The sequence below is a fragment of the Gekko japonicus genome, unplaced genomic scaffold (genome assembly GCF_001447785.1).
Source record: "Gekko japonicus isolate JY-2015 unplaced genomic scaffold, Gekko_japonicus_V1.1 scaffold855, whole genome shotgun sequence".
Taxonomy (NCBI): Eukaryota; Metazoa; Chordata; class Lepidosauria; order Squamata; family Gekkonidae; genus Gekko; species Gekko japonicus.
In genome coordinates, this window is record NW_015168073.1 from 422450 (window position 1) to 438551 (window position 16102).

At 45.1% G+C, this 16102-nt stretch overlaps 1 protein-coding gene across 1 annotated transcript in view; it reads right to left on the minus strand.

Moving 5' to 3' along the window:
* Positions 1-408: 408 nt before the first annotated feature.
* The window catches only part of SUMO1 (small ubiquitin-like modifier 1), a 19851-nt gene continuing 4157 nt past the window's right edge, over positions 409-16102 (minus strand). The window contains exons 2-5 of the mRNA XM_015414629.1: positions 11493-11567; positions 7574-7651; positions 5203-5274; positions 409-1262 (exon numbers count right to left, since the gene is read on the minus strand). Of these exons, the coding sequence (XP_015270115.1) occupies positions 1194-1262; positions 5203-5274; positions 7574-7651; positions 11493-11567 (294 nt within the window). The 3' untranslated portion in view covers positions 409-1193. The remainder of the gene's footprint in view (positions 1263-5202; positions 5275-7573; positions 7652-11492; positions 11568-16102) is intronic.

Consider the following 16102-nt stretch of genomic DNA (forward strand, 5'->3'; position numbering starts at 1 on the left):
CCCATTCAATAAGCCTGCTATGCAGCCAGTTGCCTCTGGATCTAGGCTCTGGTTGGGGGGGGGGGTTATGTAACGTTATGAATAAGTGGTCAACCGATTCCTTGGTATTTCCATGTCTTACAACTTACTTTATTTTTCAACATTATGTTAGCATGAAATTTCAGAATTCTGGAGGCACGCACTGCAAGTACAAAATACAACAGAGAGTTTAAAGATGAACTGAGATTGCTATTTTAAAATTTCATAGCAAACATCAAGGACGGTGCCAGACTGTAAGACTAATCAAACCCCATTTTTATACATTAAGTAGCTCTGGTCAGTATATGAAACCAACGCTCCTTAATATTTTTTCCCCTGTGGTTTTGTCAAATCGTCCCTCAACTTCAGTTAAGCCAAAAGAAAATGCAGCTCTTTACATATTTGTTTTATTTATGAGAAGCTGGTACAGTCAGCAGCCATTAAAAACCCACATCCCGGGCCAAAAATTGTAACATACAAATCATTATCAATTCTTATCCCATAAAAGTGACATATTAACTGCTATAAATTCGACCTCTCGTAGGCTCTTCTGTGGATGCAAAATCAGCAGACTCTTTCACGTTGTTTCCGACAAAAGCATCTTGAATTTATATTACCAGAAAGGGGGGGGGGGAGAAAGCCCTACATTTCCCCGTCAACATTTGGGATACTTCTCTGTTCTAGGCTATCGGCAAAAGCTACAGAAAACAGTTCTGAATCTGAGGACACGTTCTTTCCTCCTTGTGTAGATTTCAGAAGAACTTCCATCTCCTTTGTGACTTAAAATCCACGAATAGAAGTCGCATCAAAACTTTGGGGCAAATGCGGAAGTGATTAGGTACCCTTCTGCGCATCGAGCCGATCTGTTAACGTGCTTGAAAACACACAAACGCTTGTGTGGGTGGGTGTATTTCTAAAGAGGAGACGGGGGAAAACAGGGGAAGTACAACTGCAGCAGGATCACAAGAGTTCAGCACTACGGAGACAAATGAGAGGTGGGTGATGAGTACGAGGATTCAGAACAGACACTTGGGAAATAAAACCCCGGTTCGGGGAGTGGGGGGGGGGGTCGCTTTCAATTCAGTGTTATATGCCACATTACAAAAAGAACTATTATTTAAAAATAAAAAAGGATCAAAGGGAAAAAAGGGGAGGGGGGAGAGGAAGCAAACAGCCTAAATTGTTGAATGGCCTCCCGTCTGTTCCTGATAAACCTCAATCACGTCTTCTTCTTCCATCCCGAGCTGTGAAAGAGGAAACACATTTGGGTTTTGGTGTTTTTTTTAAAGTTCAGTTTTCTGAATTCACAGCAGTTCATTTGGTTCTCTCCTGTGTGGCTATAGGCCATTAAGCTAGCAGAAAAGTACACTATGAGTAACAAACGAGTTATATAAAATAAATGCTAGTTGTCTGGTGAACTGACTCAAGTCATTACCGTATAAACCAACTTCATATCCTGTACATTATATATTTATAACGGGTAAAAATGTCGAATCATAACTATATGAAGCTCAACTACCACCCAGGGGAGAATATTTGCGTTAAATATGTTTCTTCAGATATTTTTACTACTCTGGAAAACGGTATAAGAACATAAGAGATGCCAATGTTGGATCAGGCCAAAGGCCCATCCAGTCCAACACTCTGTCACACAGTGGCCAAAAATACCAGGTGCCATCAGGAGGTCCACCAGTGGGGCCAGGACATTAGAAGCCCTCCCACTGTTGGCCCCCCCAAGCACCAAGAAGACAGAGCATCACTTGCCCCAGAGTCCCTATCTATACCTTGTGGCTAATAGCCACTGATGGACCTCTGCTCCATATGCCTATCTAATTCCCTTTTGAAGCCGTTCATGCTTGTAGCCGCCACCACCTCCTGTGGCAGTGAATTCCATGTGTTAATCACTCTTTCGGTGAAGAAGTACTTCCTTTTATCCGTTCTAACCTGACCGCTCAGCAATTTCATAAGAACATAATGTATGCAACAACACCATTTAACAGATACTCTTTATATATTGTAAAACTGAAGTTAACCACACATTTGTAACACCACATAAATTTTATATCAAAATATGGGTTTTCCATCTTCCTCTGTATCTCAAAGCACAAGCAAGAACAGTCGCCAAGACAATTACTTGCTTATCTGTTCCCCAAGATTTTCCTAGGGCTAAGACTGGCACAGGCAAGTGGGCAATTCTGGGGAGACGCAGGGTGGCATCCTTTAGAGAAGACTTGCCCATTCCTTGCTCAGGAGATACAGTCCCATGATCTGACATTGCCCTGTGGTGGTGGTAGAAAGTGCCATCAGGTCACAGCTGACGTATGGCAACCCTGTAGAGTCTTCAAGACCAGAGATGCACAGGAGTGGTTTGCCAGTGTCTGCCCCCGTGGAGAGACCCTTCCTTAGTGGTCTCTCATCCAAGGACTAACCAGGGCCAACCCTGCTTAGCTTTCAAGATTTGACAAGTTGGGCCTTCGAGGTCAGGCACTGGTATACGTATGATACTTAACCTTAATAAGAGGATATTTTTATTCCTGATTTGTTCTTTACACAGGAATGCAGTAGAAAGGAGCAAGAGTCCAGGAGCACTTTAAAGATTAACAAAATTTGAGGAAGGGTAGGAGCTTTCGTGAGTCACTGCTCACTTCTTCAGATACTTCACAAAAGCTCCTACCCTGACGCAGATTTTGTTAGTCTAAAGTGCTACTGCACTCTTGCTCTTTCCTACGGCTACAGCCAGATTAACATGATCTATCTTGATCTATCTACAGGAATGCAGTTCTTAAACTCACTGTGCTCTACAGGAAGTCACGATTCAGCTCTGTGTCTTCATGCATATACTAAGAGTTAATAAATGTAAGATAGCTTCAACATGCTTGTATTAACAGCAGGACAGAAAAGGCCGGATCTAGGCCAGATCTCCCTGCATCCACTGTCAGTACTATCTGTCACCTCTTGCTGAACGGTTTTGGGGTTTTTTTAACAACATCTCTGCATATCTTCAATACCACAACACCTAGCTTTATAAAAATGGTAGTATCCTTGGATCTTCCTTCAGAGACTGTGGTCTCGATTGATTGAAAGTAAAGCAGGTCTTTCTGATGCCCAGGTTGTCAGTTCATTAACTTATTTAAAATGTTCTTAATGCCACCTTTCCACCCAAAGTTCCCAAGACAGCAGATAAGCAAAAACACTGCAATAAAACTTTTAAAATACATATATAGAGAACAGTTAAACAAAAGGGGAGGGGTTGTGGCTCAGTGGTAGAGCCTCTGCTCAGCATGCAGGAGGTCCCAATTACAATCCCGGGCATCTCCAGTTTATAAGAAGAGCCCTGCTGGATCAGACAGGTGGTCCATCTAGTCCAGCATTCTGTCTCACACAGTGGCCAACCAGTTCCTCTGGAGGGCCAACAACAGGGCATAGAGATCGAGGCCTTCCTAAGAACATAAGAAGAGACCTGCTGGATCAGACCAGTGGTCTATCTCGTCCAACATCCTGTCTCACATGGTGGCCAACCAGTTCCCCTGGACGGCTAACAACAGGGCCGAGAGGCCGAGGCCTTCATATTTGAAAAGCTTTCTTTTTTGTAGTCTTCATTGTGAAGAAATCATTAGAACAGTTCTTTCCACTACTTACAGCAATCCAAAAGTATTTATTTACTGCTTATAGTGCTATGAAGCAGTTTTGGATTGCTATAAGCAGTATATAAACACTTTTGGGTTTACTACTGGAAAGAACTGTTCGAATGATTTCTTCACCGAGAAGACTACCGCTTTGTTAGCCGCCCTGAGCCTGCTCGCAGGATGGGCGGGGTATAACTATAATAAATAAATAAAATAAAATAAAAAAGAAAGCTTTTCAAACATAATATGGTTGTTAAAATTGTGATATCCTGTTGAAGTTATTCTATGCTAAGTGTCTGAGAATCGTTCATGTCAATAGAAATTATCGATGTATATATCTTTAAACAGGCACAGCTGAGACTGCAATAGTACTTGTAAAGCACAACATATGGTTTTGTGTGTTACTTGTTAGAATGATTTCAATACAGAATACATTGTTGTTACATGGTGTTGCACTGTTTACTCTAGAGTTACCCACCATGTTCCCAGTTTGTATTTCATTGTACCTGTTAGGAATACAGCAAGGGCGCTTGGACATTCTGGGCCTTCTCAGGAACAACCATCTAAATTCAAAACTCTCTTCCTATCTATCCACACACAATTTGCTCTACATAGCAAGGATGACTTTGGCTTAGATGCAGCGGTAATTTTCCCCAATGCAAGGAGGTTTCGTGGCACGAGGGCTCTAGAGCAGGGGTGTCAACAATGCGGACCGGGGGCCAGATCAGGCCCTCAGAGGGCTGCAATCCAGCCCACAAGGCCCTGGCTGTTTCCTGCTTCCTTTTCCAGTTCTGCTGCTGCAATAACTCAGAGCAAGAGGTGTCAGTTATCAGAGACTGTTAAATAGACAAAATATTGCGAGAGTGCTAGTGTTTTAAGCATGTTTTATTTAAAGTTTAAAAAATCTTTTAGTGTGTTTGTGTCCTTTATAAAGTTTATATCTCTGCTACCTGGCATTACATTTTATGACACATGTGGCCCGGCCCAGCAAGGTCTCATTTATGTCAGATCTGGCCCTCATAACAAATGAGTTCAACTTCCCTGCTCTAGAGCATAGCCCGCTCTCACCAGCTCTCAGAAGCTATGCAGGGTTGGAAGACTCTGCAGAGGAAGGCAATGGCAAACCACCTCTGTTTCTCACTTGCCTTGAAAGCCCCTTGCTGGAGTCACCATCAATCAGTTAGTTATACCTTGACTGCACTTTACACACACACACACACAGAAACAAACAAACACACACACACACAGGCACCACGGGCTTTCATCAGAGGAACATGACGTTCTTGCTTCTCCACTGAAGCCCCTCAACTCCCCCCAAAATGCTGCTCCACAGAAAACTGGAGGGCAGCAGCTGGAGGAGGAATCAGTGGAAACGGCCTTCCATGGCCACTAGCAGAAACCTACTGCTGGAGCCAAACCTGTATCACCTGAGCAGCGTCCTTCCAAACCACACAGAAGTTGCATCTGAAACATGGGAAAGTGTAAAAACTGTCCAACATTCCCATCCTATATCTGGAAGTTTTAGATGCCACTTGGAACTATTAATTTGAAAACTTACCTCTTTTGGAGTATGATTATCAGTAATTCTCTGACCCTCAAAGAGGAACCTGAGTGAATTCATTGGAACTCCCTAAAAAAAATAAACCACACACACAATAATTCACCGAGACATACAAGACTAAAAAAAGTTATCTATATAGAACTCTCTACTATATAATCTTATTTCACTGTAAAATTTATATGCAGAATGCCTCTTTTATACCTGAGGGGGCAGAAGCAAATATTTCGTGTGCATGTCTTTACCAGCAGTCTATCCCCGCTGTTCATGGTATTTGTCATCTTACTGCATTCTTTTCTATTTTTGCAACTCCACTTTTTGCATTGTTTATGACATATCATGTCTGATGCTTTTTTATTTTTGCACTGTTTCTAATTTTTGTGCTCCTAGTCCTCCTGCATTCCTAGTCCTCCTGCATCGTGTGCTGGATGTCTCCTGCCATTTGATTATATTGTCTTGCAGTGCATAACACACCTTGATTCTCAGCAAGAAAGGCGGGCTATAAACAGATAAAACTAAGAAGCCACTTTTTTGACAGTACATCCAGGTGGACAGCCATGTCGGTCTGAAGCCACAGAACAAAAGTTCGAGTCCGGTGGCATCTTGAAGACCAACAAAGTTTAATTCTGGGAATAAGCTTTTGTGTGCCTGCACACTTATTCGGATAACACTGAAACAGACTTCAGCACACCTTACGTATATGTGGAAGGGGTTAGTTGCCAGGATGGGCTAGTTAGAGTCAAGATGCATAAGTAACTGGGCAATAGGTATAGCTGAGATTGGATTAAAGCAGTAGGTAATAATTTTACAGACAATTCAGAATCCTATTACTCCCATTTATGACGAAATTATTTAACCAAATAATGAGAGATAAATAAGCACCACTCATGGGAAGACGCAAGAATTACAGTGGTTTTAAAGCCTGGTAAACAAACAAACCGACTAGATTCCTATCGACCAATAGCATTATTGAACCAAGATGCAAAAATCTTCACTGCTGTCCTTGCGTCTAGACTGAGTACTATAATTGAGAATTATGTTTCTCCAGACCAATCGGGTTTTGTACCCAAAAAAAGGCATGTTTAAATGCCTCCCCCTCCCCCCACCACTCCCCCCCCCTCCTTCCTTCCCTTTCTGTCCTTCCCCAGCCTCCCCACTGCCATGGGGAGGCCAGGGAGGGAAAAAGAGAGGGAGAGAGAAGGCATATTTAAATGTCTTCCCTTTCCTTCCCCAGCCTCCCATGGAGGGAGGGGCCGGGGAAGGAAATAGACAGTGAGAAGGCAGGTTTAAATGCCTTCCCTTCCCTTCCCTCCTCCAGCCAGTGAGCAGGGAGTGAAACTCACCAGTGGAAGAGGCAGGGCGGCTGGGGAAGGGTGAACCCGAATAAAAGCCGAATAAAACTGGCTTTTGCGGGGCTCAGCTATATCGGCAGCCAAATACAGATCGCTTATCGGTATTCGGATTACACTATACTCCCAAAATACCAATAGGGTATTTTTTAGGTATCCACTTGGATCGGTTTAAGCCAAATGCACCCCCCCTAATCTAGATCCTATAACCCTACTACATCTATACCAGCATTCTTGGCCTACAGTTCTCTAGTTCTGACGGCTTTACTGCCTGTTCTCTTCTAGAGAAACAAGCCCTTAGTCCCTCTTCTCTTCGTAACTCCCCCTCAACTTTCCTTTAGATTCCACTGCCAATTTTGCCCCTTCTAAGCCCCACCCCTTATGCGTTCTACTTCCTGGTACGCAACCTCCTCAGCTTTCTAGTCCTCCATCTTCCTAAAAGTTCTTTCTGTCCATAAGGACAAGTTCTTTCTGTCCATAAGGACTATGGGACACTTTGATTTCAACCAAGAGGAACTTTAACTTCTCTTTACAGAAGCTCAACTGCTAGATTGAAATCCGGTAGCACCTTAGAGACCAATAAAGTTTTGGGGGCATGAGCGTTCAAGAGACAATGCTCTCGTCATCAGATTTCTGACGAAGGAAGGTTTGATTTTTGGAAGCTCACACCCCCAAAATCTTGTTGGTCTCTTAAAATGCTACCAGATTAGAATCTTGCTCTTCTCCTGCACAACAGCAGGGCTACCCTCTGGAACTATCTCAGAGGAAGCTGGATAGTTTGCAAAAATCTATCACTGGAAATTTCGCTTCCTCAGTAATGAGGAAGATCTCATTTGAAGATTCCGTGATATCATAATAGCTAAATTCATCCCGGCCAGTGGCACATCCCACAGCATCTTCGAATTCTATTAACCTGATGTACTGTGTTGTTCTATTTATCCCACTGCAGTCCCTTTGGCTTCTGCAGAAGAAAAAAAAAGAACTCGTGCAAGGGAGGTCGAAGCTTCCACAATGTCACAAACCTGTCTCTGACAGTACGATTCTTTAAGTTTTTTTAGATGCGTTGTCATTTTCACCTTGAAGTGGATTTCGCTGCTGTCCTACAAAGGAAATACAAAATATATTACCATATGATTAGGTCACTTGTTCCGTATCTGAAAGAGCTGTTTCACAATGGAAGATTACACAGACTTATGACCATGCCCTTTATTTCCCCGACTCTCTTCTCCTTGCAGTACCACAGCAGTTGATGTGAAGGTTGATTTGACACCAATCAAGTCAAATTAGTTGTCACTCTCTTTTAAACCGGATTATATTCTCTTTGCTTTGTTGAAGTTTCTGCTTTAATTTTCAGACGTTTGCACTGTATACGTATCTTTGAACACACAAAGCTGCCTTAAAGTACTGTCTACTCAGACTGGCCGCAGCTCTCCAGGGTCTCAGGCGGAGGACTTTCACGTCACCTACCACCTGATCCTTCTAAGTGGAGGTGCCGGGGATTGAACCTGGGACCTTCTGCGCGCCAAGCAGATGCTCTACCGCTGAGCCGTGGCCCCTCCCCGATTTCCATCATGATTGAAATCTGCCACACGCTCACCAATTCTGGTTATTAAAAATAAAACCCTTGTACCAACAATTTATGACAGATACAAACATATCCCCCAAAGACAAAATCAGTATCAACATGTTCATACACAAATGGTGTTGGGCTGTCCAAACAAAGCTGCATTACATTAATTTATACTACTTGGTCCACCCGGAACAGTCCTGTCTACTCTGAATGCCAGCAGCTATCTAGTGTCTAGGGCAGAGGTCTTACCCATGCCTGCAATCCAAGAAAAAGTTAAGCCAAGATGGCAAGGATTTAATTTGGGACATCCTGCGTGCAAAACACATGCACTCCTGACTGAACTATGGCCTGTCACCTATTTGAAGCCAAAAAATTAGAAGACTTAAGCAATGTTATTGGTTGCTTTATCTATTACCACAGAAGTAGGAAAAGAAGAACAAGCCCTGTAACGTACTAAGCATTGATTTCTGCATTTCACCTACATTCAGATCTGTGAATTTGGGGAGGACACCTCACAACAGATGAGAGCAAGGCAGGGCGTGTACGGGATGCAATCAGAGCCAGTTTTTGCATGACCTTGCATATAGGCTGTCTTCTAGACTGCTCTCTTCCTTCCACATTCCCCAGTGTGGTTCTGCTAGAGGGTGTGAAGCATAACTCTCTCACAGTGCTTTCGGCCCCATCAGGGCCAGTGGAGCTAAAAGGACTGCAACAGAGTGAGAGGGGATGCGGCACCGTGATACAGTAGCTGCTTGGCAAGCAGGAGGTCTGAGGTTCAATTCTCCACTTTAGAGGATCAGGTAGGAGGTCATGTGCAAGACCACCCACTTGAGACCCTAGAGAGCAAAGCTCAAGACAATGCATCCACCTGGACTGAATCAAGACCTAAGTTTCCTGTCTCATTACCAATGCTGATTTCTCCATGCCTACTACCTCTCTGGATGTCACACCTAATACATTCATACCTGCTACTGTCATTTGCCTGCTAATGTCATTTGGCATCTGAAATGACTCCACTTTCCAATATATAGGACAGATGGACTCACGTTCTAGCTGTATCTGAAGAAGTGAGCAGTGACTCAGGAAAGCTCATCCCCTGCCACGAATGTTGTTAGGCTTTACGGTGCTACTGGACTCTTGCTCTTTTCTACTGCTATGGACAGACTAACACAGCTACCCATCTTGAGTAAACTATCCTGACCCTGACGGACCAATGGTCTGATCCAATCTAAGGCAGCTTAATGTGTCAGTGTGGTGTAGGGGTTAAGGTGCTGGACTAGGATCCGGGAAATCCAGGTTCAAATCCCAAATGGGCCATGGAAGCTTGCTGGGTAACCTTGGGGCAGTTACACACTCTCAGCCTAACCTACCTTGTGGGGTTGTTGTGAGGATAAAACAAGGGAGAGGTGAATGATGTAAGCCTTTGGGTCCCCCCACTGAGGTTGAAAAGCTGGATTATAAATAAAGTACATAGATTTGTTTCTATGACCCACCACACTACCAGGAATCCACTCGAGGCTCCTCTCGCCTCTGTTTCCAGAAATCATGTCCTTTCCATTCCCACGTCATCTCAATGGTTCCTGCAATGCACTAAGGCCTCTGGGGCAATCTCCCATTACCAAAAGAGAGTGACACCGGGATGCTCCGGATGGCCTCATATTCTCTTGCACAAAAAAAGACCATGACAGTGTTGCGTCCTGCTGTCGCTTCCTCCGGGAAATGAGAGGCTATCAAGGGGCCCTGGTGAAGCCAGGGGTACTCTCCCTTTCCCCAAGGGCTGGCACCTGGTCATAACATGCCAGTTCTGGATGGAATAAAAGCAACTGCTGTAAGAGATTCATTCCTTTCTCCCATTTAAATGAGGATATGCAAGATGGGACATCTCCGACAGCAGCCAGGAGCCTGCATCCACCCTTGCTATATACACATTGATTTATTGGTAGATACGCCGATGCTCTGTGTGAACGCTGTTTTCAGATGTCATCTGCGCAAACGTGGCTCTTGTCTGGGGTTGCTCTTGGACCCAGGCCTACTGCTGGATAAGCAGGTGGCAGCTGTGGCCAGGAGTGCCTTTTACCAGCTTGGACTGGCTGGCCAGCTACAGCCTTTCCTGGGCAGAAAAGATCTGGGCGTTGTGGGGCAGGCCCGGGTTACATCTGGATTAGACGACCGCAATGCATTCTACATGGGACTGCCCTTGAAGAGTGTTCGGAAGCTGCAATTGGTACAGAACGCTGCAGCCGGGATGCTGACCGGAGTGGGTCGTAGGGACCGTATCACTCCAGCCTTGGCCCAGCTACTGGTCTCCAATTTGTTTCTGGGCACAGCTCAAGGTGCTGGTTTTGACCTTCCTTTATGGTTTTGGACCAACCTATCGGAAGGACTGCCTACTCCCTTATGAACCTGAGAGCAGAGAGAGCAGAGATTGGACTTATACCCCGCCCTTCACTACCCAAAGGTGTCTCAGAGCGGCTTACAAACTCCTTTCCCTTCCCCTCCCCACAACAGACACCCTGTGAGGTAGGCGGGGCTGAGAGAGCTCTGACAGAAACTGCTCTTTTTCAAGAACAGCTGTGCCAGGACTATGGCTTGCCCAAGGTCATCCAGCCAGGTGCAAGTGGAGGGGTGGGGAATCAAACCCGGTTCTCCCAGATTAGAGTCCGCGCACTTAACCACTACACCAAACCTGCCCAACCATTACGGTCATTTTCGGAGGCCATGCCTCAGGCGCTCCCACTTCCTGAGATTAGGTGGGCAACTCGGGAGAAGACCTTCTCGGTCATGGCCACAAAGCTCTGGAACTCTCTCCCCAGGGAGACTCATTCGTCCCCTTCTGTTGCGGTCTTTTGCCAGTGGGTGAAGATATTTTTGTCTGTTTGGCATTCCCGGAATGGTCCCTCCTTCCTAACCAGAGATTTATGTTTTGTATGTTTATTTTTTTGTATCTGTGTGTGTATGTGTTGTGTATGTGTGCTTGCATGCCTGGAAGTCACGGTGACTTCTGGCGATCCCTAGTGGGGTTTGGATGTTTTAGAGAGGTGGCTTGATAGCCCTGCCTCTGCATCCCGAGCCCTGGTATTCCTTGGAGGTCACCCTTCCAATAACGTGCCAGGGTCGGCCCTGCTTGGCGGGTTTTGTATGTTTATTTTATATGTGTTTTAGCTCTGTTTTTTAACTCTGAAAAAGAATTGCTTTAACGAGAAACTGTTTGGGATGGGGTTTTTTTTAATGGTTTATAACGTATCATGTGTGTTTTAAACTGTTTGCCACTTTGACAGCTCTTGTAAGGGCAGAAAAGTGGGGTATAAATGTTGTAAATTCCTATGCGCTTGCGAGACTGCGCCCCCATGTGACTGATCAGAAGAGCTCACCTGCCCAATGACTTTGAGTTTAATGTAGTCTCCTTCTTTCTTATCACCCAAGTCCTCTGCTGAAGGTTTGACTTCCTGCAAGGCAAACAAAACAAAAAAATCAGAAAGAGGGGTAAACTGCAACCACAGTCCGTTTTGACTGGACAGTTCTTTAGCATCTTTTAGTGTATTTACAGAGAACTGGTACCAGAGGGGACGGCTCAGTTTTTGTGAGATAGAAAGCCAGGAAAGACTGAGGTTGGAAGAACTTAATTAGATGCACAAAGACTACAGAACGAAACTCTGCTTAGGTTTGCTCTCTCAGATAAGCAATCTCGGCATGCGTTCCAAAGTGGTACAATCTCATACGCAGGAGGTACCAGACCAGCATCTTTGGAATGGCAAACCATTATTGGAAGGCAATGCAAAAGTCCCCTGGGTGTAGTCTGCTCAACAAGAAAAGTTTGCTTTCCCTTTGTTACCTGCTGAATAAAGGTGCTCTCCAAGCTGGAATTCAGAGGACCTGTTTTTCAACAGCAGTGCACCCAACATTCAAATCACTAAGGCTTAACTATATTAAAGATAAATAAAATTAAAAAGCACCCCCTTATTCCCAACGGTTTACATGCTGCATTGCAGTTTGTTGTAGTAATGGCTTAACAAACAGGGAGAAGGGCCTGGATACATCCGAATAGTGAATTAATTACTTTTCTACAAAAGCTGGAAGATGGAGCACTTCGTTTGTGCCAGTGAAATAGGACAAATCTGTGCTAGAACTCATAGAGGAAATTAAACCAAGTATATTTCAATACTACTTGAAGCTGCCTTATATTGAATCAGAGCATCAAACCATCAAGCTCAGTACTGTCTACTTGGACAGGCAGCGGCTTTCCAGGGTAGAGGTCTTTCCACGAAGAGTAATTCACAGGTGGAATTGACTGCTGCAGGAAGTGGTGGCAGCTACAAGCACAGACAGCTTCAAGAGGGGATTGGATAAACATATGGAGCAGAGGTCCATCAGCGGTATTAGCCACAAGGTATAGGTGGAACACTCTGTATGGGGCAGTGATGCTTTGTATTCTTGGTGCTTAGGGGACAACAGGGGGGGGTTCTGGAGTTCTGGCCCTGCTGGTGGACGTCCTGATGGCACCTGGTGACAGAGTGTTGGACTGAATGGGCCACTGGCCTGATCCAACATGGCTTCTCTTATGTTCTTATGTATGGGGCAGTGATGCTCTGTATTCTTGATGCTTGGGGGGCAAGAGTGGGAAGCTTCTGGAGTTCTGGTCCCGCTGGTGGACCTCCTGATGGCACCTGGGTTTTGGCCACTGTGTGACACAGAGTGTTGGACTGGATGGGCCATTGGCTGCCTGATCCAACATGGTTTCTCTTATGTGGGATACTAGGTCATCACCCCACAGGAAATGGGTATGTAACTAAGTACAAAACCAATAATTTTCTGGGGCTGTAAACTGGGGGGGGTCTTGTCTTTTACAAAACTCTACCATTATTGATCTTCTTACAGAAGAATCCTGTATAAATTCCTAGTAACTCCGGGGTTTTCCAGAACAACAGAGTCCAAAAGCCCCTATGTATGTATGTATGTATGTATGTATGTATGTATGTAAAGTTTTATCAAGTCGCAGGCGACGTATGGAGGCTCCATAGGGTTTTCACGGCAAGAAGTGTCCAGAGGTGGTTTGCCATTGCCTGCCTGCACATCATGACCCTGGTATTCCTAGGACTCCCCCCATCCAAATACTGACCAGAGCTGACTCTGCTTAGCTTCCGAGATTTGATGAGATCGGGGTGTCCTGGCCTATTCAGGTCAGGGCAAAGGCCCTATACCCCATCATTAAGCTTGTGCTGAAAGTTTTAATAATGAAGAACCAATGGGAAGTCTCAGCAGGTGTAAAAAAGACAACACATCTGTTTTATTTAATAATGACAGTAATGCTGTTCACCTTAAAAGCAGCCATATATTTATCCTTTGGATGAAGAGTGCCTGGAGACATCTTCTGGAGAATTCCCAGACTATGTAACCCTCACTTTGGGACTGAGAATCCTCATGCAAGATGCACACACAAAAATGTTCTGCACAATGGACAGCTTCCTTAGCATTTAATAAAGCATTAAGCTTCCTGTTCTGTAGGCTTTGTTTGCTTAAACCTAAAATTTACTAATACTTCCACATACCTTGGGCAAACTTCAGCTGCATTAAAAAAATCTATTCATCATGTGCTTGGGCAAACTTCAGCTGCATTAAAAAATATCTATTCTTAGATGGAAGTTTACAATACATCTCTGAGAGGGGTTTGGCAACCAGAGACTTGCGCTTGGGAAAAAACAGAAGAAGAAGAGACTGGATTTATACCCTGCCCTTCACCCGGAGTCTCAGAGCACCTTACAAACTCCTTTCCCTTCCCCTCCTCACAACAGACACCCTTGTGAGGTAGGTGGGGCTGAGAGACCTCTTTCCAGAACTGTCCTTGAGAAAACACCTTTGACAGAACTATGGCTTGCCCAAGGTCATCTAGCAGCTGCAAGTGGAGGAGTGGGGAATCAAACTCGGTTCTCTCAGATTAGAGTCCGTGCACTTAACCACTACACCAAACTGGCCTGATTTATATTATTTTAAAAAACAGAGCCTATGTAACCTAAGCGTGCCAAATAAATGCAAGAGTAAGGGAATTAAAAGCAATAAAACAGGGATGTTGAAAAAGTTAGAACTACTGCTGCTACAGCAACGTAAGAGACGGTAGAATTTTGAACTGTTTGAAACACAGCAAAACAGTTATGATGGAATCATATCAACATCTTGCTTGGGAAAAGCTCTTCCTGTGAAGTTCCTGCCTGGATTAATCTTTCTACCTGTTACTGATCCCACCTGGAAATCACAGTGCAAAAGACAGCAAAAAAAGGACAACAAACCGGCCTAAGAAAAGAAGGGCTGTCGTGTATTAATTCTAGCAGGTACCACCAATTCCAGAGTGGCAAAAAGCCAGTTAATGCAACTTGTTTTGAGAAAACATGCAGTATTTCCGGGAACTGTTTCCATTGCACCAATGGCATTTCTAGCAGTTTGTGGACTCAGTCCTGCAACCCAAGGCAAAGGTATTTTGGGAAGTCTTCCATTCAGTCCAGTTATTAGATTTAGAATCCATAACGTTATAGCAAACTACAGTAGTACAAAAAAAAAATTTATCAAGCCATCCAGACAATATAAATTTACCTTGTTTGAGCTTGGGTTTTGAATTATGTCATTCATAATTTGATAAAAAGCTGAAGAGTAGAACGACAAAATGACAACCACAGAAGAATGGGACAGTTAAGGGTTATGGGTGACAATTGAAAGATCTAACCGGGAAAGCTGTTCTATCGAACTCACCCCTTCTCTACCCACATGATCTCTGGGAAACGAAACCACCTGAAGAAGCAGTGACTCAGGAAGGCTCCTCCCCACCACAAATTTTGCTAGTCTTTCAGGTGTGCCTGGACTCTTGCTCTTTTCTACTGAACAAGTGAGCAGTGTCTCACGAAAGCTCACACAATTCTGTTAGTCTTTCGGGTGCTGCCACAGTTTTGGTTAGTCTTTCAGGTGCTCCTGGACTCTTGCTGTTCTCTACTGAAGAAGGGAGGCAGTGACTCAGGAAAGTTCCTCCCCTGCCACAGATTTTGTTAGTCTTTCAGGTGCTCCTGGACTCTGGCTCTTTCCTACTGAACAAGTGACTCACGAAAGCTCACACAATTCTGGTGCTCCTGGACTCTTGCTCATTCCTACTGAAGACATGAGCAAGTGACTCAAGAAAGCCCATAGCCTGCCACAGATTCTGTTAGTCTTTCAGGGGCTCCTGGATGCTGAGTCTTCTCTACTGAAGAAAGGAGCAGGGGCCCAGGAAAGTTCCTCCCCTGCCACAGATTTTGTTAGTCTTTCAGCGGCTCCTGGACTCTGGTTCTTTTCTACTGAAGAAGGGAGCAGTGACCAGTGTTCCCTCTAAGCTGAGTCAGTGTGAGCTACCTCGCAGTTTTTGAGCCTTTGGCTCACCCATTTTGGTCTTCGCTCAGGAAGGATGGGCTCCAGAGCAAACTAATCTATCCAGTAGCCAAATCGCTCGCTCACAACTTTAATGCCAGGAGCTCACAAAGCAGGATTTTTGCTCACAAGACTCCACGGCTTAGAGGGAGCGCAGGCAGTGACTCAGGAAAGCTCGTCCCCAGCCAGCCGCAGATTTTGTTAGTCTTTCAGGTGCTCCTGGACGCTGGCTCTTTTCGCCCACCCGGGCGTGTCTGGGACAACGCGTGTCCCAAAGGTCGTGAAGACGCACCAAGAGAGGGACTCCCCCACCCCTCCCGCTCAAACGTGGTCCCGCAACGCGATCGAACAGAAACCTCCCAGCCGCCGCACCGCATTATATTCCTAAAAAGACACACACACACACACCCTCCGCCCCCCCCCCCAAAAAAGCCCCAACTCTCTGCTGGGGGCGGCTGCTCCGGATGCGTAAAGGTGCCTTTTCGGAGAGAGAGGCAGCCTCGGAAGCGGGCGCAGCCGCCAGGCCAGGAGAGGATCTCCGGCCTTTTGTTTACGGCCAGAGGCGGCCGCCCCCTCCGTCCCCCGCCGGCCGCTCGCC